The following is a 25,966-nucleotide window of genomic DNA, read 5'->3' on the forward strand; positions in this document are numbered from 1 at the left end:
AGCGCGTCGTGTAGCGGGGTATCATCGTGGTGTATGGTCAAAGGCGATGCCCTGATACGGAACGAAGAACTCCTCCAGCGACACTTCGACGCACCATTCGACATGGTACAGACAAAGAAGCGGTTGAAGGTTCAGACATACCTCCCTGCTATGACGCGGTTCTTGTTCAGTAGGCCCGGCCAGTACAAATCCCAGCAAGGGCATGGCCCTCTCCATCGCCATGGTCACACACTACTCCGGCCACGGAACCTCCGTCAGCGTCAACCACGAGTGGAAGTTCTACACCACCAGCGTCGGCAAAGCCGTGGGCAGTTGCGGTGAGACTGACGGCAAGGAAATCGTTGCGGATACCGATGAGACGCCTCGTCCCGGTCCCGATAGCAAGGCGCCGTTCCCTGGCGGTGTCTTTAAGCTGGATATTGAGGGTGAGGCGTGCACGTACAAGTGCGATGGGAATAATCCGGGGAGGTTGTTCTGCCCGCAGAGGGAGATTGCTTGTCGCGAGGATTCGAAGAAAAATATGGAGGTTGGGGCGATGAAGTGTGGGAGGGATCAGTTCTTTGCTCCGAGTGTGTTTTGCGATTTCTGAGCAGTTTCGGGTATATCAACCTAGGAAGAAACTAAACGTCTAGCAGCCTACATTTACATGGAAACATGCAAGGTACGTAACCTAACGTTGATATAGGTTCTAGGCCTGTTCGGTCCTTCTTACGCATAAGGTGGAGGTAGCATGGAGACGAGTGTTGTATTGCAGTGTGTTGTTGTGACTATGTCGACGGAGGTTTGGGTCTGGGAGGCGCACAATTGTCCTGAAGGTGCTGCTCTAGGAATGAATTATCTACGACAGGACGTGCAATTCCAAGAGCCGCGGATTTTGACAGTGAACGATGTAGACTTACACATGATAGCTGCGAAGGCAGTGCCATCAGTAAGCCAATGATCAATGAGTCGCAAATGGTATGTAGTTGCAGGACTTTTAAGCTTCACGTGACAATCTTGAAGTGGGACTCGCATTCGTCCAATTCCGATGCGTTACCCAGCAATTACCAAGCCCCAAGCCAAGCCGTAGGATGCAACGCCACGCATCCTTAGGCTGCGATCCTTCATGCCGTCGCGGATAACTCGGGACTATCAAACGAGGTCCACGGATGATCTCTTCCACAACTCTTTGTCCGGCCAAACACGTTCTGTTTCAGAACGCATGTTCGAGCGGGGAACTCAATGGAGAGGCACGAACCGGTGTGTGTGTGTATGCAGCAAGCACCTGGAAAGTATGTTTGCGATTCGGTATGCCTGGGCATCAGTAATCAGGGCAGTGATCTGGGATGAGAGGTGGTCGTGGAGTGTAGCGTCTGAGGTGAGATGATGCGTTGGTACCAGGATGGCGGGCGACGTATGGATCTCACACACCAAGGCTTGTCGTGAGCAAGTCAGCTATTCCAACACATCGCTTAGGTACGTGAGGCGGAGTATGTACGCTGTTCATAGTGGAGTTGTGGACTGCAGAAGCGAGGCGGCTGCTGCCACCGGCTTTGTATCACGTCCAACAAACTCGAAGTGACGGTCATATTGCTCATGCGTCATTTGGATGCGGAAATAGATGGAGATGGCTTCCAGAAGAGAAGGCCCGCGGTTCCATGTCGCGGGCAAATATCGATACACTATAGGCTCCTTGGCGCGGTTGAGTGCTTGGTATGGCGCTGTGGCACAGACGGAGCAAATGAGCAGGCAACAATAGATTGAGCAACTTGCATAATGGCACCGCGAAACCGGGTTCTCGGACTCGCAACGAATTCCCTCCATCAAGAGCGGCTCGACGCGCGGTGGTGAGGCGCTGTAAGGCATGCCGGCCCTGCACGGATAAACACACGCCGTCAGAGCGCCGGTCGTCGAGGAAAGGTTTGGGGACCTGGGGGAATCATCGGGCGCTATCGGACCAACGATTGCTTGGCCTACCTTAATTTTCCACCGGTTCCGGATGACCCCTCAAATCGTGGGCTAGGGGCTGCCACTATACGGTACGACGCTCCGATGGCGCAGTTCTGGACTTGCGGCTCAGAGCACGTGGGCTTGCAGTCGCTCCAGTGCTTCGCATTCGGCAGGTGCAGCAGCATGTGAAGATAGCTAGTGGACACGTTGTGTGTGGAAGCTGATCTGGGAGGATTGAGAATACGAGCAAACGGCCGATGGGGCGCTGCGACTCATCGCTGTGAGGGGTGTCTTTGGCGAGGACCAACCCAACACCGGGGATAGCAGCGGCAAGGAAATTATGCTTAAGTCTGCGCCAACCTTATCTGCAACCTTGCAGCTGTAAGCGAGAGACAGATTACTGAGCGCACGCAGATCGCCGTTTATTCATGCTCACAGTAATCTTGACGTGAAGATGTCGGCCCGTAGAGACATACGACGGCTTTCCCTGAGACTCGTGCTTGGTGATTGAAACGACGTAGCTGCCTGCAATCGCGAACCCATGATGTAAATATCCGGTATGTGGAGAAGCCAACGCTGGGCAGGCTTGACAAGTCGGATGACGCGGCTTCGACGGTGTGAGCTGATAAGACAAGCAGCGGGCGTTGTATGAACGTGGAGAAGGGCGGCCTTGGCCATCCATCGAAATAACAATCCTGTTTGCTACTTGGCAGGCTTGAGTGCTACTGATCCAATGGTTCCACCCGGAGGTTTACCTCTCTCGGGCAGCTGAGACGCCACGTTCCATGGCATCTTGCACAAGTGCTCGTCCGCAGTCTACGGTCTTGGAGGAGTCTTGACAAAGAAAGACGGTCTGATGAACAAGGTGCTGCGCTGTCCACTTGGTAGGCAGCAGGGTTTTACGCAAAGTCGGGTCTCGTCATGGCGCAACACTGCCACGATGACAGTCAAGGGGCGGGAAGTCTCATGGCTCCGATGCTCAGCTCTTCTGTTCTGGAAGCGGAGAAGCGACGGCCCTGTGATACCGCCAGTGTGGGTAAGTCGGATCCTCGTGGCACGGTGGTAAGCTTAAACCGCAGGCACCAAGCTTAATCAAAGTGCTGGCCGAGCCTTTAAGCGAATGAGCTGAGAAGTTGCAAGCGCCGGATTACGTTGGTGTGGATCGGAGCGGATGTCTGATCCAGAGCGGAGTGTGGAATCGGCTTGGTTGGCGGGTACAGTTTCCACGTATGCCACAAGTTTGCGGGCGGCCGTTTACTTGCGTGAGCAGACGGCACAGAAACTCTGCACTTAGCCGGCATGCCGGAGCGTGTAAGGATTCCATTGAGACTAGGCAGCTCCTTTGTCGCGCAGGTCAGTTGTTTGTCCGCTTCCAAGGGCGCCGAGAGCACGACAGGTGGAGATTTCTTAGGGGACCGAGGCCAAGCATGCCATGGCCTGCCACAATCTGAGGGCGACGCGAGCGTGGGTTGGTTTTGGGACGACACGGACTTTTGGAACGCCTTGGCTGTGCTTGGTGTGTTGCTGCTAGCGGGGGCCAAGCAGGACAAGACGGATTGACGGACTGATGGACCACACCGCGAAGTCTTGGGAGGTGTCAGCGCCGGGGTCCGAGTGGGGCTGCCAAGGGATCGAAGGCTTGTCGAAAATAAAGATTCGTTTAGAGTTATCCGGCTCGCAAAGCTTGGCTGGGCGAGCCAACGCCGCCAGGCGCTGCGTGGTGCTGGGCATGCCGTGGCTCCGGCGTGTGCGAGCCGCGGTGAGGGCTCGTCGCTGCAAACAGTTTCTCACGCCGTCTGGGGACGCTGGCTGGTGGCACAGGGCGGCATGGCAGGTATTGGGGGCTGTGTGTGGGTAGACGCTGCTGGGGCTCCGCTGGAACGGAAGGCCAGTGAGCAGCTAGCTGGGGTCCAAATAAAGCTTGTCGTGCGCCTTATTTCGCTATCAGACGCCACTCCACGTCTCGGCGGGCGATCAAGACGACGACCCCAGCGCCCAGAAAGGGCCAGAGACGCCAAAGGAGCGTTGCTGGGTCCCAAGCCCGCCTGCCTGCAAGTACATGAGGGCGGATGACTGCTGATGGCTTTCCAAAGATTTCGCCCTCTGACCCATCTTCCCCAACTTCCAGCTTTCGTCACCTAACGCCGCCTATACCAACTTACCAAGTGGACCACTGCCGCGCACACCTATCAGACGCTGACTCCGTTTCATTGCCGGCCCGTTTCACGTCACCGGACCTCGACACATTTGACCTCATCGCACTGCCCCATATAGACGTTGCGACGGCTTTGCAGACACGCCCCGTCACAGTCACACACCCTATTGTAAGTCTGTCTTTATGTTTCGTGTCTCCGTGCCGCTTTGCCTGCCCCCTCTCTGGCATGCCGTTTCTCGGTTCGCCCTGTTCCAACATTTATGCGCACCGCGATTTCCGAGTTTGCCGGAAACCCTGCATACCAAGATTACTGCAACTGTCGCATTGCCTTGAACCCGAAGCGCTTGTTCCATGGCTTGGACTAACGCGAACCACACAGCATCTATGAGGTCTTGACACCTCCACACTATCTTCGACACATCTCCCCCACACACGTCTTCGCAATGGAGACCTACCACGGACACGTTCGCACGCCAAACGATGCCATCATCCTGTTTGAGGCCTGCCGCATCGGCATACTACCGCGGGTACAGCGCCGCCTATCCGAGAAGGAGCGCCAGCAGATCAAGTCAGGCTCAGTATTTGTATGGGACGAGCGCGAGGCCGGCATGAGGCGGTGGACCGACGGAAAATCATGGAGTGCCAGTCGCGTGTCGGGCAGCTTCCTCACGTACCGAGAGATGGAGGGCAAGCGGGGAGGCAGCGCAGTTCCCACAGCCCCAGTAGCGAAGAGGGCGAGCGGGAAATCCCCAGACGGCACAGGCTCAGGTGAATCGGACGGCGAGGGACCAGACGGCTACCGGTACAAGCCGGATGGTCTTATGAAGCAGTCCTTCAGCATCACCACCCAGAGCGGACAGCACCTCCACCTCATCAGCTACTACTCCCGATCGAATTCCAACAACCTCCCACAGCCGACCAACGATGCGCAACTGCGGCACATCCGCCCGCCAAAGAACATGTACCCGGAGTCGGCGGTGAACGAGACCCAGACTGTGCCTGCCGTCACTCGCGGGCCCATGCCTGGCTCGCCATACAGCGCACCAGGACACAGCATGGCACCTTCCTCGCCGTATACCCGTGGTGGCCCTGTCGCACCCATGTACGCGATACCAATGTATCCTCCCACACCACCCAACGGTACTCCTCCCATGTACTACTCGCACCAGCCTTACTTCTACCCCGGCGTCGTCTACGCGCAGCCTCCCTACCACCCACAACACGTCTTCGACCGCCCACCAATGGCCCACCCTCACGCTCCTCAAGGCCACCATCCCATGCTGATGCAACACCCCGCTTACGCAGCGCACGCCGCACACGCTGCTCAACAATATATGGCGACGCCGCCTCTCCGCACTCCGTCGACAGCCGAGCAAGCTCAACAGCAGCACCTTCAGCGTGCCACTGAACTTGCGCGTCCGAAAGTATCAGCCCCCGAGCAAGGTCCGCAACTACCTGCCATCAACGGCGCGGCCGCCTCAGCAGGTGCGAACAAGCCACCGACACCAGAGCCTTCCGACAAGTCCGAGTCCCGGGCACCCGAGTCAAATAGCACCGCCGCAGCCGCAGCATCGAGACCGCTTCCTACACTGGGGTCGCTGCTCAACGGTGAAACCCAAGATAAGGACAACCAGAACAACAGCCGTTCTGGTAGCCGTAGTCCTAACACTGCAACGAGGTTCCCCCGAGACTTGGCACCGGAGAGACTCGCTAAGAACAGCACCGCTGCCGATAGCAGCGCGTTAAACAAACTCAACAGCGTGTTCGTGCGATCATAGCAACATCACGGCTAGTGTCTTAATCTTCTTCTGCTGACAAGCGACTTCTTCTTGTTCTGCTTCCACATTTACATCTGTACTCCCCACTTTTCTTTCTGAGTACGGGTGGTCGTCTTCAGCATTTACGAACGGCATATGGGCGGCGTTCGGGTATCACGGCTACATGGCCAAATCATGATAAGCCTGGGGGCTGGGGAGATGCGCGGTTCATAGCATCGGCCGATAATCGGGCCTGGAGTTACATGGTGTACTTTTTCACAACTTTGTTGATACAACGAAGTGTTATGCGTGACACGCTAGCTATGATGTTTGTCGCTGCTGCAATACAAAATTTCATACCGCCATCGCATGCAAATCTTTTCGAATATGATCGCTCCGTGACTGTCCTGACGTTCACTTTAGAGTTTTAACGTTGCTTTATGCTTAACGTGTCTAATCGCGACTAGCGATAAGCTTTCAGCACTGACATCATCACCATCACGCACCTGTCTCCCTATCAACTCGCACACCGTCCAGCAGACAAGCCAAGCCCGCTATCATCACCAAGCCGACTTCTTGCGACTCTTGCGATACCTTGTCTGACGCCTCCGCTGAGCTTCCACTGCTTCTCTCCCGGCAATTACCCAATCACCCCCATTTTAACGGAACTAGCCACCCATCGCAGCTTCCTGTTGCGGAAGGTACGCTTGTCTATCACGTAGTGTCAGACCCTATCTCGAGTAGTTCCGCGGATCAACATGAGAGATACCCCGCAGTGGTACGGCAACTTGCGGGCGTGAGCGTATCGCGTGTAGGGAGATGCAGGGGTGGCTTATCAACTATGAATGGGCGGACGTCAATGGCGCGTTGGGGAGGTCGGTTATCGTTTACGGAGGTTTGTGCGTCGACGTTGACGTCGCGTCGGCTCTTGGGTGGGTTTATATGAACGGTTGTGACTACGACTTGCGCAGTTGAGTATTGCGCATCTTTGTTCTTTCGTTGAGTCGACTATTCGAAGCGATCGAGCGCCCTCGAGATACCACGTCATGGCGTCAGCGACCGACCACCCACCCACATCTCCGCATCCTGCGCCCGTGGATGTCGAGAAAGAACCGATTGTCGAAAACAACGGCAAAGGTCTCAAGAATGTCCTCGACGAGAAACTCTTGAAGCACTCACACGATGCCGATGCGGCGATGAAGGCGTTCGAGGGCATGGAGGGCCAGGTTGTGGAGTTGACGGAAGAGAAGAGTAAAGCGCTGCTGAGGAAGATTGATATGCATATGATGCCCGTACGTTCAATTTTCCCTGTTCTGAAAATTATCGATGCGTTCGTTGGCATGACTGGTAACGAGCTAATGATGTTTACAGATCATGTGCATAGTTTACGGGCTCAACTACCTCGACAAGACCACATTGAGTTACGCAAGTATCATGGGTCTGAAACTCCCTCCTTCGGACAACATACTAGAATCTGGTATCGGTCTAGTCGGAGACCAGTACTCGTGGCTGGGTAGCATGTTCTACTTTGGATATATCGCTTGGGAGTATCCTACCACGCGTCTACTGCAAGTCTTGCCACTGGGAAAATACTGTACGTCTCATTCCACTCTAATGCTTTAACTATTCAGCATGTTGCCAAGGGGCTAACATATCAAAGCGGCGTTCAACATCATAATGTGGGGCCTCGTCCTGTCCTGTTTCGCAGCCGTAGAAAACTACGCTGGAGCAATCGCCATCCGCTTCTTCCTCGGCGTCTTCGAAGCAGCCGTAACCCCCGGTTTCGCCCTCTTCACCTCGCAATGGTACACCAAGAAAGAACAAGGCTCACGCACAGCCATCTGGTTCAGTTTCAATGGCTTTGCGCAAATCTTCGGCGGCTGCGTCGCTTACGGCATTGCTGTGGGATGTCGCAAGTACGGAACTATCATGGAGCCCTGGAAGATAGTTTTCTTGGTTACGGGACTGCTTACTACGTGTCTTGGTATCGCGTTTTTGTGGATCGTCCCGGATAACCAGTTGAACTGTAGGTGGTTGAGTAAGGAGGATCGGGTTTTGGCGATTGAACGTATTAGGATCAATGCGCAGGGTGTGGGTAACAAACACTTCAAGTGGTATCAGTTGAAGGAGGCGTTGGTCGATCCGTTGAGCTGGGCGTTCTTCTTCTACGCGTTGATCGCTGATATCCCCAACGGTAAGCCATCATTCACAAATCTCACCGAACCAACTGCTAACACCCCAACAAGGCGGCATCTCAAACTTCTTCTCTCAACTCATCGTCGGCTTCGGCTACACACCCGAAGAATCCCTCCTCTACGGCACCCCAGGCGGCGCCGTCGAAGTCGTCTTTCTTATCGCATGTGGCTGGGCAGGCGACAAATACGGCTACCGCCTCCTCATATCCATGATCGGCCTTACCACTGCTATGATCGGCATGATCCTCATCGTCGCACTGCCTCTGAACAACAACTCCGGTCGTCTCGCTGGCTATTACCTCACCCAAGCCAGCCCTACCCCGTTCGTCGCTCTGCTCAGCCTCATCTCGAGTAATGTAGCGGGGTACACGAAGAAAACCACTGTGGCGGCTATGTATTTGATTGGGTATTGTGCTGGGAACATTATAGGTATGTACTACCTTCTGTGTTTGAGACGAGTCCGGCTAATGCGATGGATGATTCCAGGCCCCCAAACTTTCCGCCAGCAAGACGCACCTCGTTACGTTTCAGCCGAGATCACGATTATCGTCTGTTATGGCGTTTGCTTGGGTATCATAGCGTTCATCCACTTCTACTGCGTCAGGCAGAATAAGAAGAAGGCGCTGATTCGTGCTGACCCTGGATACGTTAAGCTTGAGAACCAAGAGTAAGTCTGATCGCTCAGATGCATTATAGATGTGTACATGCGCTAATCTTGAGTGTAGATGGCTCGATCTTACGGACAGAGAAAACCCAGAGTTCATTTACACATTGTAGGAAGTGTCTTGGAGCGCACGAGATGAATGCGAAGCGGAACCGTCATAGATGATAGAAGTATCTAACACCATTATACCGCTGATGAAGTTTCAATCGCATCCCCATTCGTTCAGATTAACACATGCCGCCATTGTAGCAAGTCAGCTAACCCAAAAAGAAAATCGACAATGCCAACTAGTCATGCCGCAGCACGGCACCTCACGGCTGCTGTGCAGGCTTCACCTTGACCATCATAGGCCCTTTATCCCAAAGCGCAAAGACTTTCTGGTCCATCCAATCCCTCTCTTTGTCCACAAGTTCTAGATCATAAGCGAAAAGCACCTTGGTGAGAATGAGGCGCGTTTCCGCATGTGCAAGACTAGAGACGGTGATGTCAGCTCAACGTCCGTACAAACAAGAAGTCGGAAGAAGAGAGGGTGCAACATACGTCTTCCCAATACAATTCCTCGGCCCAAAGCTAAACGGCTGATGGCTCGCCCTCTTATCATCCGTGTACCGCTCATCCCCCAACCACCTCTCCGGCACAAAAGCATCTGGATCCCGCCAGTTACGCTCAGAATGGCCCATGGCATGCATGGATACATATACCGACGCCCCGCCAGGGACATAGTAGCCCGACACACAGTCGCCACCCGCCGGCACCACACGAGCAAGGCCCGTGGCAGCAGGCGGATAGTACCTCAACGCTTCCTGGAATACAGCGATGAGGTAATCCAGTTTATTGACTTCGTCAACGGTAATTTGGTCAGCAGAAGAAAAGCGTGACCGGATCTCCGTAACGAGTTTCCTGTACGGCTGTGGGTTGCGGAGGAGGAGGTACGTCGCACCCGCCAGAGCCGTCGCACTCGTTTCACTACCTGCAATGAGGAACGAAACAGCATTACTATCCATTTCCGCGCGGGTGAGTCGAGTGCTTTCTTTCTCTTGGTTCTTGATTATGTGTGTGAAGAAATCGGGGCGTGTGTCTTCTCCACTTTGGATCTTCTCGAGTCGCTTGCTTACCATGTCGTGGGCCCGTTTCGCGAATTCGTAGCGGGCGCGCATGGGGCCGGTGTTGTCAGTGAAGAGGCTTCGCACAAAATCGAGGTAGCGGAATGTAAAGTGCTTGCCTCGTGAGACGTGGAGGGCGATGGCTTGAAGGCTGCGGAGGGTGATTGAGATCCAGAGGTGTTCTTTGGAGTCGCGGAGGCAGTAGAGGGGTTCGCCGAATGTGAGGTCGGATATGATGTCAAAGGTCGTGAAGTCTATCGTATATGGTTAGTCTGAGTTCTGAAGGAGAAGGCGCTGCGTGTAATACGCACTGTACCAAGTCCTGATATCGATATCGGTGTCTTCGGCAGCGTGTTCGCCCAGACGTTGTACCAGAAGATCGACATAAGACTGTATGAGACTTTCCTGTCCTCGTAGAGCCTTGTCGCTGAAAGCGTGCGATAAGCTACGTCGCATCCGCGGATGCCCCTCTTCGTCTGCGATGAGAAGTGACAAGACGCCATTGACAGGCCGGGGGCTATCTTGTCATCAGCATCTTCTCGCTCATAGCTTCAAATGGAATTAACCTACAACCACTTCAGGTCCTTGACAAAGTTTCTGCTTCTATCCGTTTTGTGGCCGTAGATATCCTGCCACGCAGTCTCTCCCGAGATGAAACTGACTTCATTCGGTTCTAGACGCACTGCATCACCGTATTTTTCGTGGCATTCTTTGATCCATTTGACCACACTACCATCGCGTATGTGTAGCGCGAAACATAGACCGGTGGCGCGTGCGAAGAGGGGACCAGGGATGTGCCTGAGAGGATGGAAAAAGATGTTGTATACTACTGTGCAGGTACCGTAGATAATGGCCTATTCGGAGTCAGTGAAGCTTTATAGGTGAATCGCATCAATGTGGTAGTCAGGGGGTTGGGTAGTCTCCTCATGTCACGATCGTGAGACGGACGTCAGATGCCAGGGCAAGGGTGACGGCAACCTCAGGAACGTGAGGTGTGTACTCACTGACGCTAAAGCCACTTCGAACGCATTGAAAATCCCTTGCAAGCTAAACAGCGTGTATCCAGTCGTTGAGATACTCGTCAAAATCGTCATGGTTGGACTTGGGCGATACTGTCTTGAATCAAGATACTCCCCGCGTTATGTATCTGATGGGCGGGGTTTGACTTGAAGATCTCATGGAGCAACGCATCATCTGCCGGGTTAATCATAAAGACCGTAGAACGACCGCCTAATACCCTTGGGCTAGTTATCAACAAAGTTCACGACATGGTTTTGTTCATCGAACGTCCGTGCGCGAGAGTCGTTGATCCTCAGGCTGGTGCTGGCATAAGCAGGCTAGCGTGAATCGATATCTGATCATCACCTTTAAACTCGATGCACCCCTCTAACAGCTCGTAAGAATCGGCCAGACTGTAATTTACACCCCGCCTGCCCCACCTCTTCGGCCCATACGCCTTATACCCCGAACGTCGTTCTTGTATCGTTCCCGTCGCGGTGCGTGGGATGCCCACCGTGCTAGTAACCCCGATGCAAGACGATTGTATTGGGGGTTCGATGTGCATGTTGTGACATGTGATGCTGACCGATGAGCGATATACATCAATCCGGGGGTCTAGATGAAACGTCCACGGCCAAGAATGCAGGCTTCGAATGTACCCCGCTCCCAACAGCGGTCTTATGGGGGTACATAGTCGAATAGGATAGATCCGCTGCCAATCGAAGCTGCTGTTGAGCTGGGTACGAGCAGCAATCAAGATTCGGCATGTCGGAGCACTGCTCGAAGCGCATGTTCGATCGCTCTTATATGCTTATCGCCATGAGTGGACGCGTAATCGGATCATACTCCAGTCCGCACAAGTCCTTCGAGGTGACGTCGGCAGGTACTCTTCAGTGAGCAAACTTGGAAGCGATAGTATTCGGTACTTGGTGCTACTTGGCAGCGAGAACCTATCGCACGAGCGGTTAGTAATGCGAAAGAAGCGTGCCATGTTGATAGGGCCTCGATAAGCATCGTCTCTTCATTATCCTGCCTAAAAGTACTGCATATGGATGCACCGAATGTGTCGCCGCAAGCGTCAATCATCGTCGCCGTATCGATATGTAGACCTCCAGACGCCTGTCTGTATAATCTTCCCATCATCCTCGCGACGGCCGATGCGAATAACGCGATATCGACCGCGCATGCCCAAAGGAAAAAGGTATCGTAGAAAAGAAATATCCGTTCGCACTCGAATCGCGTGTCGCCTTGTAACTACCTCGTAGGTCTTCGCGCAGCCGAGGATCCCCTATCACGTAGTCAGCAAAGATGGCCCATAATGCTTCATGACGACCTACCCTTCATGCGCAGTATTCCATGTCTTGACGAAGGCACGTTGCGTCTTATCTGCATAGTCTTCGGCATTGACTTCCTTGACTCCGACCTTGGCGCCGTCTTTGGTAAAGACGACGTTCTTCTTCTCCATCTTCTTGACGCCGCGCTCGGCGAGCTCGTTGGAGTAGAGGAAGATCTGTAGTGGCGCGTGGCTTAGCATTCCGTGCGCGCGCATTGTCGGAGAGATAAATTACCTGGTAGCCGACCCATCCTACGCCTCCGACCACCGCGAAGAGAACGAAGAGCGGAATGAGGTTCAATGCGCCCATGGTTGTGGTGGTGATGACGTAGCGAGGCTGGTGTTGCGCTGAGGGTCGTGTGGCGGGGTAACCTTGCGCGAGGCGAGTGCGTCTGTGAATGAGGCTGATGAGGGAGGAATACAGATAGACTTCAGGGAAGGAAACTTTCAAGTTTCTGCAAATTGTTGAAGGGCTAGGGGCCCACAGTCGCTATAGATGCCGTGGCTGTGGCTGAGCAGATGAAACCCCGAACACGAATTGAAGGGTCAGCCTTGGCACGGAAACGGGCCGCAGCCTGATCGCCGCGGATGATGCATCGATCAAAAGTCCGGACATGTGAGCGGCCAGGAATGTCTTTTTGATTCTGGCATGATGGGTGCTGATGATGTCTTCTTATCATGAGGTTTTCGCTTAGGACGCCTGACGATTGACATGTTGCATGTCTCCACTGATCATCCGCGTCGAACGCGTGGGTCACATGAACACTTACTAGATACGGATGACGATCCATGGAACAGACATTCGGCTTATATTAGACCCTCCGCGAAGTCCCATTTACTGTTATCTAAAAACCTAGGTATAATACAGGTGCGATGCTGTTCACCACGAATTGGAATGTTTTCTTTCCTCCACATATTCTTACAGATCCCTTGCCCCACCCTGGCCTGCGTCAAGGGAACATGGGGCCACATGTCAGAACATGTCTTCTCGCTAATACCAGCACCTGAGCACTACTCAGCCCAAACTTTGTGCCAATGATGGACAGTCGACCCAACAGCCAGTCGCGTTGCTCTTGTGGTACGGTCTCGGCGTTTGCTGCGACGTATAGTGGCCATACCAGCGAGTATCCGCCGAATGCCTCCGCAGCTGCAAAAGAGTTAGCGCCATGCTTCACATCATGTTAGCAGGACTTCGACATACCATTTTGCTCTTGACCCATTTCCTTCGCCACAGGTTGCAACTCGTAGTTCATGTGAAATGGCACACATGCACTGATCTCGTCCACCATCATCTGGATGACAAACACGCTCCTACTCCACGTCTCATCGCCATCTGCATAGTTGCCAACGATGCTGAGCCATGTCACACATGCCATGATGACTCTTCGACAGAATATCCGACAAACGCGGTAGTCGTTCATTATACTCGCCAATGACACGTCATGATATACGTGTTGCTCGCCTGGCCATCTTTCAGCCAGCGCGATCTCCTCGGGTGCGATTGAATCGCTGGAGACGCCGATGATCCGATGTTTCCACTCTGGAGGCAGGGTGCGATACCACTCTTCGAGGTTTCCGTCGACCATTTGCGCAAGGTCGAGGATTTGCTTCGCTTCTGATTCGTAGGCGGGATCATAGGGTGTGGTAGTGAGGATGTTCGCACGAGCGCGGAGGTTTGGGAGATCAATACAGATGAGTGTCAGCCGATTGGCAGCATTCTCTTCGGAGATGTCGCCGTTGCCGACCCAGCCTCCGGTACCGGGAAAAGAGTCGATGGGTTTTGAGCGTTGAACGCAGCTTGTGATCTGTCCTTCGTTAGATTATGGCATGCAAACGATTTGTTATTGGTACTTACCATCATCGTTCGCACGGCGCGGAACATTGCATGTGACATTGGATCGTTGAACTGTTCGATTCCTCTTAGTTTCGTTAATGCCACAGCACCGTCGACATGGTTTCCCCATGCCGTGATAGTGTCGTCTGTACTCATTATGGTCTGATGTTCGTTAGCTCAACATGTGCATCTGGGGGTAGACAATCAGGCTATTGGAGGCCCGCAAGAGATATCTCGTCCACTTACTTCATATAATGAAAACACGAGAACAGCCAGTACCGTCTCATCGCTCTTCGCCATCGCAGGATCTTTCAGATCTTCGTTCAATTTCTTGATAGCCTTGCCGTAGGTGGTCACCGCTTCACGGAGGAGCTGTTGTCGGCCAGGATACTGACCGCATGTTGCCATCGCAACAGCAGTAGTAGCCAAATGGAGGACCGAAGATGAGCGGGCACGATTGTAGAGTGGCACCAAATATTCTAGGTATCCTCGTGTGCTTTCGGCCTGTTGTGGCAAGGTGATGAAGTTCTTGAAGAAGAACGGTACGGCTTCGCATTCTGGCGCGAGTGTTATGGTTGGCGGTACTGCGTTTTCCAGATTCCACACGAACGCTTCGAAGTCGAAAGACTGGTCTAGAGACAGTGGTGGTGTTGTATAGTTGGACAGAGCAAGTATTTGCTGTGATGGGCTTAAGTCTGAGGGTATTCTTGATCGTGAGGTGATTATTTGAAAGGCTTTCTCCCCCGGTACTGCATTCTCCCCCGGTGGTACATCGAACGTCGAAGAAGGTGACCTATTTGTGTTAGCGCGTACAAATTGCAATGTGGGTCTTCGGCTTGCGACAATCACATGTGAACACTTTCAGAACGCATACCGCCTACGAGGGTACCCATTTGCTCGGCAAAGCTTATCGGTATCCCCTGTGCACAAAGAGGATCGACATGGGCAGAATGGTGTAGTACATACAGATGCGGCGAAGTGCTGGAGCTTGACGCACCGTTGCTATTGCTCGACGCGGTCGTTCCGGAAGACTTCCTCGCCTTCTTGGCCATAGCTTTGTTCTCATCTCGAAAGACAAGGTCGAAATCATCAGGATAGCCGGGACATACTCGGGCGGACTTTTTGCAGTTGCCACATGTTGGTCGTTTCTCGTCGCACTATGCACAGTCAGTCGGCGAGCCAAAACGCGGCCTCAGGCAAGCGCATCCGAATACGCTCGGAGGCGATATCGCTAGTCAAGAGAATAGAGTAATTGTCGCGAGGTAATACATACCTTTATTCGGCGGCTTTTACACATCCCACACCCCCGGCTCGGCTTTCCGGTGTAGACCATCGTGATACGGTATTCTAAGGAATGGAAGAATAGAAGAAGGCGACAGGGACAAGACTCAGGCACCAAAGACAACACTTGCCTTCCAGATTCGGGCCTTCGGTTCTGACTTTAAAGATGCCGTAGGTAAACAACGATATTCCTAATCGGATTTCAGGCAACTCCGCCTCTGAAGCCTACGACTACGATCAAGCCTATATTACCAAACGATCCAAGCGACAAGCTTCAGCTCGCCTATATCTGACAAGCTCTGTAGATGAGCGCAAGGCCGACTCCCATGCACCGAGGTACGCGACGATAAGCTCAGGAAATTGACGTCGACGTAGGTTGGACAAGGCGTTCGGCCGGCAGTGCGAAGACTCGCTAGGGAAAGAATTCGCGATCGGACCACACAGCGTGTAAGCAGCGTGTATGACTGGACCTATCAGAAGCGGAAGAGGGCGATGACAGGGCTGCAAACTTCATTCTGAAACCGGACGAGGGATGGCATGGCAGTCCGAGTCGATTGGTCTGCCGCACCGAGATGTCCACCGCAGGAAGCAGCCGTTGTTGTGGTTGATTTTTCTCGCAAGCACCACCAGATTGGGCTTAGCGCTGCGCCCAAAACAGTGGCGCAGCATGCTGTCGTCCCCTTTCTGATATCACCAGGAACGCGACAAGACGTGACAAACACAACTTGAGGCGTTTCCAAACGTTGCTGCCTGGTGTCTTCTCTGCAGGTACCTCAGGCACTGACGCAACCGCTTACGTATGTCGCGTTTTGCGCTTCTTTGGGATCATATACGCACTATGGGAATCGCCGGCTCGTCCGAATTCGCCGTTTAAGCCGACTGTCAGCGATTGCGCCATTGGCGCGACGTGTCCTCTGCCTCAGACCGCGATGAGAGATGAATTTCGATGACGGGATGATGCAAAGAGACCGATGAGCGATGAAGGACGAGAATGCATAGCCAGGTCGAAGTACGCCTCCAGATCTTGCGTATTAGAGGGGGTGTCAAGCGATTATCTTGAACACCTGTCGCAAACACGCACAGCGAAGCAGAAGTCATCTTGGCTGGCAGGCGTTGGTAGGACGGTAGTCTGCGAGAGCGCATACAGAACGTGCAAGAAGGTTGTTCATTCGACGTACGCCAAGCCAATAAAACCTGGTCAATAACGTGGCCTCGTTGCTCTGTCAAAGTCCAACCACCCACACGAAATTCGGCTCAGCGACAGTCACCATTATCATACAGCATGCTTCAGGAAAGAAATATAATAGAATGTAACAGGTCCATAGAGGCTGAAAGCCTAAGAAAAAGAGATGGAGAACGGAAGGTCCGGACGCAAAGGTTTTGATGGTCTTCGTCCCGTTCCGGAGTCCATCGAACTATCAGCAAGAATGCGCTACTACCAGTGTTGCGGCACTCTAACAGATTTGGGCCAAGAATAGGTATCACCGGTAAAGCGGAACCGGAGTGAACGCGTTAGGTGACCATAATGCGCGCTTGCGCACTTCTCGAGGCCCGCATCCTCCTGCTTCGTGGGCCAGCCACGCCCCGACCCGGAATCTGGTATATTGACAGAAGGCATGATATTACGACCGCTTGCCCAAAACGCCTACTATCGACCGGGATATCCCATCTCAACTGGAGACTTAGGCTCTTGAGAGGGTAGCTCGTGAGGTTGATAATGACCCTGGAGCTCAGAGATGTGATATTCGTATTCTTGAGGGTGTTGATATGTTTCCATCGGTTTGGGTTCGCTTTCGGCCACCGGAACGGAGGCGTCAGGCGTCTTTGCTCGCTTTCCATGTCTTCGGCGAAGCAACAACATGGCAAAGATGAGCGCCGCAGTACCGATCACCCCGAGTGTAACACCCAAGCCAATGCCGATCTTCTCGCCTGTTGACATTCCGCCGTCTCTGGCAGGGCCGTTCGAACCGGAAGCAGTTGGTGACGGGCCGGTTGTCGACATAGCTGGCGATGCGGATGTGAAGGACGAGCCTGAGAAGCTTATAGAGCCACCGGAAGGGCTTGGTGTAGAGGTCGGAGGTGCACGAGCGACGTTGAAGCCCACTACTGCGATAGCTCCGACACTCGAATCTCGGGCTGCCGTCGTTGTCTCAATAGTCCAGTCATTAGACGAGCCATAAGGTGTAGATGCATACGTCAAGACCATACCCTTGGGGACGGTGGAGACGCAATCACCGTTGACGGGGCCGCTTGTGTGGAATGGGTTGGTGTAGCCTCTATGAGCTGGTAAGTTCAACGCCGAAAGGGTGTGCATGGCTAACTTACGAGGGACAGCACATTATCTGGGTTGTGGAGGTATCCGTAACGTAGGTCATGACGGTCGTCCACAGATTCGGGCATATTAGGGGCTGAATGCTCAGCGCTGTATGCTCCTCACCGCCGACACCCAGTCGTGCCTGTTCCCACCACGTTGTCACCGCGGAAGGTACGCAGTCGACATCCTCATCGATGTCGAGACCATAGCCTGGATCAAACGCTACCAGACTGGGTCCATTGAGCCGGAAGATGGATTCGCAGCCAGACGATGGCGTGAAGGTACTTGTGAGCGGAATCCATGAGGTTACTTCACCAGCGTGAGTCACCGGCGTAGCTGGCATCAAAGAGAGATCTGCCATCGTACAGTAACCTCCAGGGTTGGATTATCTGAGCTGTATGGGTCAAAAGGCTGGTTTCGTCTACGAGACGATGGGTATCACTGACGGAGTCTCACTTCATGGTACCAGGGCAGGGGATCAGGCGCGTCCCCTAAGCGCGTTCATACGCCTGCGCCGCATGGAAATGGGATGTCACTTGTATTGGTTCGCGAACGCTTTGATCATCGATTCGCCTTATGATTAGCCTGCTGCAATCATCATTTGAGATATGCAGTACGCACGGTTTCAATTCCCGGCGCTAACGTGAGAGTGTGGCGTGGTTGAAATCCTTCTGTCGCACCGAAGGGGGATGTCAACAATGACTACCTGTGGAAACTCGATTCTACTTCCTCACTACTCATCAAACTTAGACTTCTTATAGTATGTCGCGTTCTTCTGTGCGCAATCGCAAACGCGAGGCGAGCCATGCTCGAAAGGCTAATGGCCATACGACATCCTCGCCAATTTCATCCCCCTGGTCGGTTTCCAAAACACCATACCTCACAGCTGCGATTGTCCTCGGAGCCTCTGTCTGCCTTTGGCTTTCAACACAACCCATCCCTTCGACTCTTACTCGGAAGTGGCTGCCCACCCCGCCTAGCGAGTGGGATAATCGACGGCAGCAAGTCAAAGATGCTTTTGTCAGTAGCTGGGACGCGTATTCCAAATACGCCTGGGGTTTGTGAGCCCTTTCCCCCCGTAGGAATCTGATGCTTATACATTATGCAGGCTATGATCAATTTCACCCCATCGCCAAGAAAGGTTCAATGATGAGTCCGAAAGGCTTGGGTTGGATCATCGTTGATAGTCTCGACACGATGATGATCATGAATCTTACATCGCAACTAGCTGATGCAAGGATCTGGCTGCACCGCAGTCTAGATTACGAGCAAGATCAAGATGTCAATACGTTTGAGACCACAATTCGTATGTTGGGCGGTCTCCTCTCTGCGCACTATCTCACGACAGTGCTGCCCGGTGTCTCTTCGCGAAGAGACAGCATCTATCTGACCAAGGCTGTGGATCTAGCCGACAGACTTCTCGGCGCATACGATTCGCCGTCCGGTATACCATACGCAAGCATCCACTTGGCAAGCCGAAGAGGGCTTGTATCACACGCTGATGGTGGAGCTTCATCGACGGCCGAAGCGACGACACTACAGATCGAGATGAAGTACCTATCGAACGTCACTGGCAACGAGATATACTGGCGAAAAGCGGAAAAGGTCATGGAGGTTGTCGACAGTGTCAACGTGCACGACGGTCTAGTCCCGATCTTTATCACGCCCCATTCCGGTCAATTCACAACACGAGAGATACGTCTCGGAAGTCGAGGCGACTCCTACTATGGTAAATTATCTCATGTACTCGATCACTTCCTCATATACTGATTCACGTAGAGTATCTCATCAAGCAGTACCTACAGACTTCCGAGCCGATCTACCTCCAGATGTGGGAGGAGGCTTTGACAGGCATTCAGAAGCACCTGATCATCCCTACCAAGCATGCAAAGCTCAGCATCGTCGCTGAATTACCCAGCGGAATTGGCGGCTCTCTGTCACCAAAGATGGATCATCTCGTTTGCTTCCTTCCCGGTACCATCGCACTCGGAGCAACAAACGGACTCACCGAGGCTGAAGCCCGCCGCCTACCCAGCTGGAACACCGAGAAGTCGCAACAAATGGAATTGGCAAGGGCGCTTACAAAGACCTGCTGGGGCATGTACAAAGTGACCGACACTGGTATAGCACCGGAAATCGTCTGGTTCCGCGCGAGCGACGAGTCGTTGCAGTCCAGGAAGAATATGCCGCGCGAGCCCTTGGCGAGCAGTTCAAACTCTGAAGAGGTTTGGAAGAAAGACTTCAACATCAAACCCCTTGATGCGCATAACCTTCAGCGGCCGGAGACTGTCGAGAGTCTGTTTATGATGTGGCGTATTACAAAAGACCCCATTTACCGAGAGTGGGGTTGGGAAATCTTCCAGGCCTTCCTACACCACTCGACCGTTCCGCTAGGAGAGGGCTTCACTTCTCTCAACAATGTGAATGCTATCCCGCCTCCGCGACGAGACAATATGGAGAGCTTTTGGCTGGTACGTGACACGTTGGTGTGATTAGTCTTTGTACTGACATATTCTGCTAGGCCGAAACGCTCAAATATCTATACCTGCTCTTCTCGCCAGACGACGTTCTTCCTCTCACTGACGTAGTGTTCAACACCGAGGCGCATGTGTTTCCTAGAATGGGCATGGGGAAGTTTAAGACAGGGTGGCAGCGCAAGCCTAGGAAGAGTGCGTAAGGCCCGTGAATATGAGATGTTGTACTAGCATTAAGATCATCGACGCCCGGGACAAGCACACTTTGGGGCGCTGGCGCACCAAATACGTATTAGTGCATATGGAACTAAATGCAACTCATTGCGGTATAAATTGTTGAGCTTCATTTGAGCCTTCTGCTAAATTTACCTCTTATCAACGTCCGGCTTTCGCGCCATCACCCAAACAAACTCGGAATCGTAGTCTGGTTCATCCTCGTTCAAATTGCCATCGCCTGCCTTTACTTTCTCCACCTCCAACAGCTCGAAACCTACTTCTTTCAACATTTCGCGGTTCTCATGCACTCCATAACTGCTCCAAAACATTCCGTACCCCATCATCTCGCCATGTATCTCTTCTTCATCAATGCCCGCAAGGTTGAAAGCGAAGAGACCACCAGGCTTCATCCAACCGTAGATCTTCATGAGCATGTCCTTTAGCTGGGAGCGAGGAAGGTGGAAGAGCGTGTAGAAGCTGAGCACACCGTGAAAGCTCTCGGCTTCGAACGTGAGTGTGGTCATATTACCAGCGATGAACTTTGCACGCGGGCAACGAGCTTCAGCCATCTTGACCTGTTTCGCAGAGATATCATTGGCTGTCACTTGAGCTCCGTGGTCAACCAGCATGCTCAGTACTGGTACGCCTGGGCCACAGCCGAGTTCTAGAACGCTTGGGGAAGGTGGCAAACTGTCAAGTAGTTTCCTTGTGTAGCTTTCGCGTGGTGACCTATCGCTTTCGACCCATTCTAGATACCATTGTGCAATATGGTCGTAGGCGTGTTCGACGATACGTTCGGGTGTTTCAGACATGTCGGCGGATTGTCTGATGAGCAGCTGCTCAGAAAGGTGGCGGGAAATGCGTGTGCTTGTTCCGGTTCGACGATACTGCGGGCGAAGTCAGTTAATCGATGCGTTGATGCCTGGCACGATGGGGCGACACTAACTTCGGGCGTACTTTGGAATCGGATGATAGTTAGCGACACGAATGACTGTCGGGTCAACGCGCTGCAAAGACGCTCGTGAAGTTCAGAGCAGATCCTGTTAAAGGATACGATCTGGTTATTGGGCAACTTATCCAGTACTTTATTGACTTGGTGATCGTAGGAACTCCGCACTTGCAGCGGAACACCGCAATTACATGGTAACTCCGCACTCATATGCGGAAAACACCGTCGAAAGATGTCTAACATGTTGTACACTGTTTACAAATGCTGCAGAGTAATCAGTGTGAGGTGGAAGCCTACCGCCCACAGTGCTCCTCTCCAAAATCAGCATAGTACCGTGACCTTCATGACGTGAATGTCGAACTACATCGTACCAAGCAGTTATTGGAAACGCAACTAGTGATGATACTTGTGTTTTCAGGGCGTCAAGCCGCTGACTATCAAAGAACAAACTGGTTACGCCTAACCCCGAAGTTCCCCGGTTCTAGCCGCACATGCGAAGCATCGGGATTCGCGCTTCTTTGTCTGACATAAATCTGGGGTAGCACATACCATGAGTAGCTCAGCCACGACCCATTGTGTTCCTGTCGTACAAAACATAGTGCTTGAAAGTCTTTGATCGATTCGAATGTGCGGAGGCGGCTTACGACACATGTCACTTTTAAGATCGACCCGGTGCAACTTGATTTACAAAGCAGCAAGACACATTTTCTCTTTCTGGGTAGATACTGCGAAGCTATGCAAGCCTTTGGTCGCACTGAGATATTATCTTCTTACGTCCAAGCAGCAATTTGGCAGAACACACGTGATTCTGTGCGGAAGGAGGTTGTATAAAGGACAGCTAGATCTTCTTTGCCTAGAGAAAACCAGCACTGGACGTCAACCATACAGCTACCGTTTCGCTTCTTACCTCTTTCCTCCAGATATCAACATGAGACTCTCTATCACAGTACGTCGGGTGCAAACCCTACACCTCCGGTTACAAGTGGTCACACAACACACATATTAACCCCTGACGTACCAAGCAGGCCATGCTGTTGATCGGCCTCGCAAGCCCACTCACAGCTGCCCCTACCCTCGACGTCCGCCAAACCAACGCAACCCACAAAATCACCGTCTTCGTGATGGATGACTGTCTGAAAACATTTCCGCCTGATCCTGATGCGCCTACGGTGTTCAAAGAACAGGACGTTAGATACGGACAATGCTACGACGCGGTCGATTCCAACTGGTTCTTCAGCGGGTTCCTCAGTGCGGAAAGCGTCGCCTTGGCAGGGAGCTTTCAGCCACCAGCAGCTGACAACGTGATCTGCGAGACGAGAGTATATTTCCAACCCAATTGCGGGGGAGACCCAGCTTTGACAGACAACTATTCGGGGAAGTGTGTCAATGCGCGTTTGAACGTACCCGATCAATTGGCTGATATGGCTGGGCGAAGTATCAGGGTAGATTGTTGCAAAGGTGCGGCTGATGGGAAGAGTTGTTTGTATGTTCCAAAGTACCTGGATGGCTGAGGGACGAATTCGGCAACGGACGAACTGAAGTCGCGGTGTCGATATACCGTTGATGAAACGCGGAGAACAGTATTTTGGGGTGGCTCTTTCTCTGTACTCAGAACACTCATTTGGTCATTTGTTTCTTTCTTGTCTTCCTCAAGCCATACTACAAGAAGCTTCCACCTTCTCGCAACGCCTTGCGAAAGTCAAACCTAGCTTATACACAATGTCAACAATCATGCAGGCAACCTGTGTCGCGCAACTTTTACCCAGATAGTCAGTAGTTGCCCGTGTACGAATGCTAAGTAGTGGAGTCAGGTCGCGATATCAGGTTCCGCATGTCCTAGGTACTTCTGGCGCCAACGAGCAGCACATCGCTTCGGCGCGGCCGCGACTAACCAATACGCGAGGTCGAAAAAGAAAAGTAACTTCAGACGACAGCCACAACAACCACAAAACACTGATGTTGATGACAGACAAGTCTGGACTTCGTCATCCGTTCACGATGTGGTTCAGGTCGGCTACTGCACGTACTCTTACGGCACATATGCAGGTCGCACCTCCGCTCCGGTCGCGTCGCATGACCGATTCCACGCTATCGGTCCTACCTCGTATAGAAATTCATTGGAAAATTCCTTCGGTTGCCGGTGCGAATGGTCCCGCATACGCGCATCGGAAAGATCGATTTGGGGATCAGTACAGCCAGGATGATATCGCAGGCCAGCAGCCAACATCGCTCAGATCAAACTGGAGGCATCGTTGTGGCAACGTCCCCTTAACGTGTGCGTCTCGCGTGCAGATGTAAGCTGCTTTGTTCCTGCGTCGATCCCCGAAAAACTCTATTATTAGCTAGCCCTGCTTACACCTTGGCATGGTGGTGGGGTAAACTGTAGTCTGTACCGTAGCGGAACAACGCACGCGACGTGTTGTCTGATTGAGAACGAACGACGGCTCGGGAATGAGTCGATGATAATTGCCAGTCCGTCTCCCCTAGTGTGAAGCAGCTCAGTACAGCGATAAAGAATCGCGCGAGGAAGCGAGGAGAACACGAAAGTAAATCTCGGTAAGCAACCTAATCGAGTGCCGAATAACCGCGAGCATTGCACTCCAGGGCTCTTAATGCGCGAATTGTTCGGTAATAATTTCTTCCGTCTGATGTTCTCATTGGGTCAGCGCAAAGCTAAAGCCGTGGACTGGAAGAATGCGACGACAAAGCTATTCTTATCGTCTCTTTGTTGACCGGCAACCTATCTTAGCATGAGGATACAGAGTCTTGGTGGTGTACGCTGTACCTGGGCGGGCCAAAATAAGGTAAGGCTCGAGCGAACGCCGAGCTGTCCGCAAAGTCTTGACATGAGCGCTATCGCCGCTCAGGGGAATGATCACCGTCGCACAAAAACCGTCGTGTGTTAGCGCTGCAGAGAAATTTGGGACGGCAGCGTGCGCGTGGCCGCAATTTTTGTGGGTGTGCTGTCAGGGACCAACCAGGGCCAAACACTGCATGCTTGCCCTGGACGGGACTCGGGGCTGCCGCTTATGACGCTGGAACCCGCTATTTTCTTTATTTGTTGACGGATAGGCGTTGTGGGCTTGGCCAAACCTGGAGTAAGACGGAAAGATGTCGGCACTGCAAATTCTCGTGATCTCGAATGAAAGGCCGTTTCGTGGCTTGAGGGATGAGGAAAAAGTCCGTTCGCAGCGCGCTTCGGTTGGAGGCTGCCGATTTATCTCCCGGCGAATCAGGCGACCATGAGCTCGTTTAATGGCTAGCGGTGCGTTATTGGCGCATGGCTTTTCAATCGATCGCATGTGCAGCGCATGAGCAAAGTTCTGGCATCGCGGCTGACTTTCCTGGAACTGCCAAATGCGATGGTGTTCTCATTGGCGGGGCCAAAGACTTGGGCTGTGTGTGTATGGCAGCCAATCCTGTGGGAATCCAATACGAGGGCCGCCCCTGGGCAAGGTCTTGGGGGATGAACACATGATCGCCCAACGGATAACAGATCCCAGGCAGTTGGTAAACGTCCTATCGCATTGTGGCGCGCCGTCAGTTGTAAAGCGCATGGTGCCTGTTGGCTAGTTCGGCTGTAAGATCGAGCCTGATTAAACCCTGTTAGCACCAGCGATATGGGCACAGTCAGTATATAGACTCGGGGTGCCCCTCTGACCCTTGGCAGATACTCAGTCGTATCCTTCCGTCACTCGCTTTTACATTCGCGCGACTGCGTTTGCCATTCGTTACTCTTGTTGAAAGTCGCCGGTCATTCAGTACTACACCGTGTAACAATCGTGTAATACCTATAACCATCGCTCGGTACCAGAAGATCTACTACTCCCACGACACACCACATCTCAACAAAATGTCTCTGAAGTTCTTCTCCCTCGCTCTTGCGGCCGTCGCAACTGCGTCGCCATTCGATTCCATGGCGAAAGCCACGAACGACGACCCTTACGAGGCATGCCAGCCGCAAGGAGCGACAGGCGCAACCCCACCAACAGTCGGCACAGAGTTGAGCTCCCTCTATACCGATATTCTCTCGTCGATCCAGGGCATCTCTTTCGACAAGCGATCTGTACACGGACGTGCGGACGGTTTCGGTTGCCGTCAGAGCCTAGACTGCGTCAACGTGAAGAACATCAACATTCCCATGTGCTACGACAAGTTCACCACCAACTTCCAGTTCCCAGACGGATCTTACGGAAACGTCGCTGCCGGAACCTACAGCTCCGGCGGCACCGATGTCAACCTCGTCAGCGGAGATTACACAAAGGACGGCCAGAGCGCCAACATCTACGCGAACAACGAGGCTGAGAAGCCAAACACTTCGACCCTCTCGGTCCCTGCACAGTACACCGGTACTGGTGTTGGTGGAGCAGTCCCAGTCACAGAACTTGGAAAGGTCATCGTCTACACAACCACTGTCCCGGCCGTCACATACTCGGCGCCGACAACTGTCGCGGAGACTGTCGAGACGGCGACTGTCAGTGGAGTAGAGGTCAAAACCACCGTACCCGCTACCACTGTTACGCAAGCCACAACGATCGCCGCTAAGACCAACGTTGTGACACAAACTCCTGAAGCTTCCGATGCCTCGCCGCAATCTACTGGAGCCGCCGGACAAGTGTCTGTCGACACAACAAGATCCTTTGGAATGTCGGTGGTCGGTGCTTTGCTATACGCGCTTTTGTGAGCAGTTTGCTTTCGGGAGTCATACACGTCGCAGTCAGTGAACTGTTTGGATAGAATGGCCTCAGGAGTTGTATTCGAGG

General features: G+C 53.0%; 10 protein-coding genes across 10 annotated transcripts; 6 read left to right on the forward strand and 4 right to left on the reverse strand.

Moving 5' to 3' along the window:
• Positions 1-150: 150 nt before the first annotated feature.
• On the forward strand, positions 151-718 carry J4E78_005536 (uncharacterized protein; the record flags this gene model as incomplete). Its single annotated transcript, XM_049366155.1, has 4 exons — positions 151-158; positions 196-569; positions 636-661; positions 686-718. The coding sequence occupies 4 exons, from the start codon at positions 151-153 to the stop codon at positions 716-718; spliced, it is 441 nt and encodes a 146-aa protein (XP_049221881.1).
• A 3,809-nt stretch (positions 719-4,527) lies between these two features.
• On the forward strand, positions 4,528-5,862 carry J4E78_005537 (uncharacterized protein; the record flags this gene model as incomplete). Its single annotated transcript, XM_049366156.1, has 1 exon — positions 4,528-5,862. One exon carries the CDS (start codon positions 4,528-4,530, stop codon positions 5,860-5,862), a length of 1,335 nt encoding a protein of 444 aa, XP_049221882.1.
• A 1,025-nt stretch (positions 5,863-6,887) lies between these two features.
• On the forward strand, positions 6,888-8,813 carry J4E78_005538 (uncharacterized protein; the record flags this gene model as incomplete). The annotated part of the gene is made up of 6 exons (XM_049366157.1): positions 6,888-7,133; positions 7,213-7,435; positions 7,502-8,035; positions 8,088-8,465; positions 8,523-8,703; positions 8,762-8,813. The coding sequence occupies 6 exons, from the start codon at positions 6,888-6,890 to the stop codon at positions 8,811-8,813; spliced, it is 1,614 nt and encodes a 537-aa protein (XP_049221883.1).
• Positions 8,814-9,011: 198 nt separating this feature from the next.
• On the reverse strand, positions 9,012-10,897 carry J4E78_005539 (uncharacterized protein; the record flags this gene model as incomplete). Its single annotated transcript, XM_049366158.1, has 5 exons — positions 9,012-9,171; positions 9,241-10,057; positions 10,115-10,320; positions 10,374-10,657; positions 10,808-10,897. 5 exons carry the CDS (start codon positions 10,895-10,897, stop codon positions 9,012-9,014), a joined length of 1,557 nt encoding a protein of 518 aa, XP_049221884.1.
• A 1,238-nt stretch (positions 10,898-12,135) lies between these two features.
• On the reverse strand, positions 12,136-12,445 carry J4E78_005540 (uncharacterized protein; the record flags this gene model as incomplete). The annotated part of the gene is made up of 2 exons (XM_049366159.1): positions 12,136-12,312; positions 12,371-12,445. 2 exons carry the CDS (start codon positions 12,443-12,445, stop codon positions 12,136-12,138), a joined length of 252 nt encoding a protein of 83 aa, XP_049221885.1.
• A 640-nt stretch (positions 12,446-13,085) lies between these two features.
• J4E78_005541 (uncharacterized protein) lies at positions 13,086-15,302 on the reverse strand (the record flags this gene model as incomplete). The annotated part of the gene is made up of 6 exons (XM_049366160.1): positions 13,086-13,282; positions 13,337-13,940; positions 13,991-14,131; positions 14,216-14,762; positions 14,936-15,126; positions 15,243-15,302. The coding sequence occupies 6 exons, from the start codon at positions 15,300-15,302 to the stop codon at positions 13,086-13,088; spliced, it is 1,740 nt and encodes a 579-aa protein (XP_049221886.1).
• A 1,807-nt stretch (positions 15,303-17,109) lies between these two features.
• Positions 17,110-17,430, forward strand: J4E78_005542 (uncharacterized protein; the record flags this gene model as incomplete). Its single annotated transcript, XM_049366161.1, has 2 exons — positions 17,110-17,329; positions 17,366-17,430. 2 exons carry the CDS (start codon positions 17,110-17,112, stop codon positions 17,428-17,430), a joined length of 285 nt encoding a protein of 94 aa, XP_049221887.1.
• A 1,283-nt stretch (positions 17,431-18,713) lies between these two features.
• J4E78_005543 (uncharacterized protein) lies at positions 18,714-20,241 on the forward strand (the record flags this gene model as incomplete). Its single annotated transcript, XM_049366162.1, has 3 exons — positions 18,714-19,293; positions 19,344-20,035; positions 20,086-20,241. 3 exons carry the CDS (start codon positions 18,714-18,716, stop codon positions 20,239-20,241), a joined length of 1,428 nt encoding a protein of 475 aa, XP_049221888.1.
• A 162-nt stretch (positions 20,242-20,403) lies between these two features.
• J4E78_005544 (uncharacterized protein) lies at positions 20,404-21,066 on the reverse strand (the record flags this gene model as incomplete). Its single annotated transcript, XM_049366163.1, has 1 exon — positions 20,404-21,066. The coding sequence occupies one exon, from the start codon at positions 21,064-21,066 to the stop codon at positions 20,404-20,406; it is 663 nt and encodes a 220-aa protein (XP_049221889.1).
• Positions 21,067-25,056: 3,990 nt separating this feature from the next.
• J4E78_005545 (uncharacterized protein) lies at positions 25,057-25,887 on the forward strand (the record flags this gene model as incomplete). The annotated part of the gene is made up of 1 exon (XM_049366164.1): positions 25,057-25,887. One exon carries the CDS (start codon positions 25,057-25,059, stop codon positions 25,885-25,887), a length of 831 nt encoding a protein of 276 aa, XP_049221890.1.
• Between the last annotated feature and the right edge of the window lie 79 nt (positions 25,888-25,966).

Source organism: Alternaria triticimaculans, assembly GCF_023758025.1.
Source record: "Alternaria triticimaculans strain BMP 0046 chromosome Unknown scaffold_7, whole genome shotgun sequence".
NCBI lineage: Eukaryota > Fungi > Ascomycota > Dothideomycetes > Pleosporales > Pleosporaceae > Alternaria > Alternaria triticimaculans.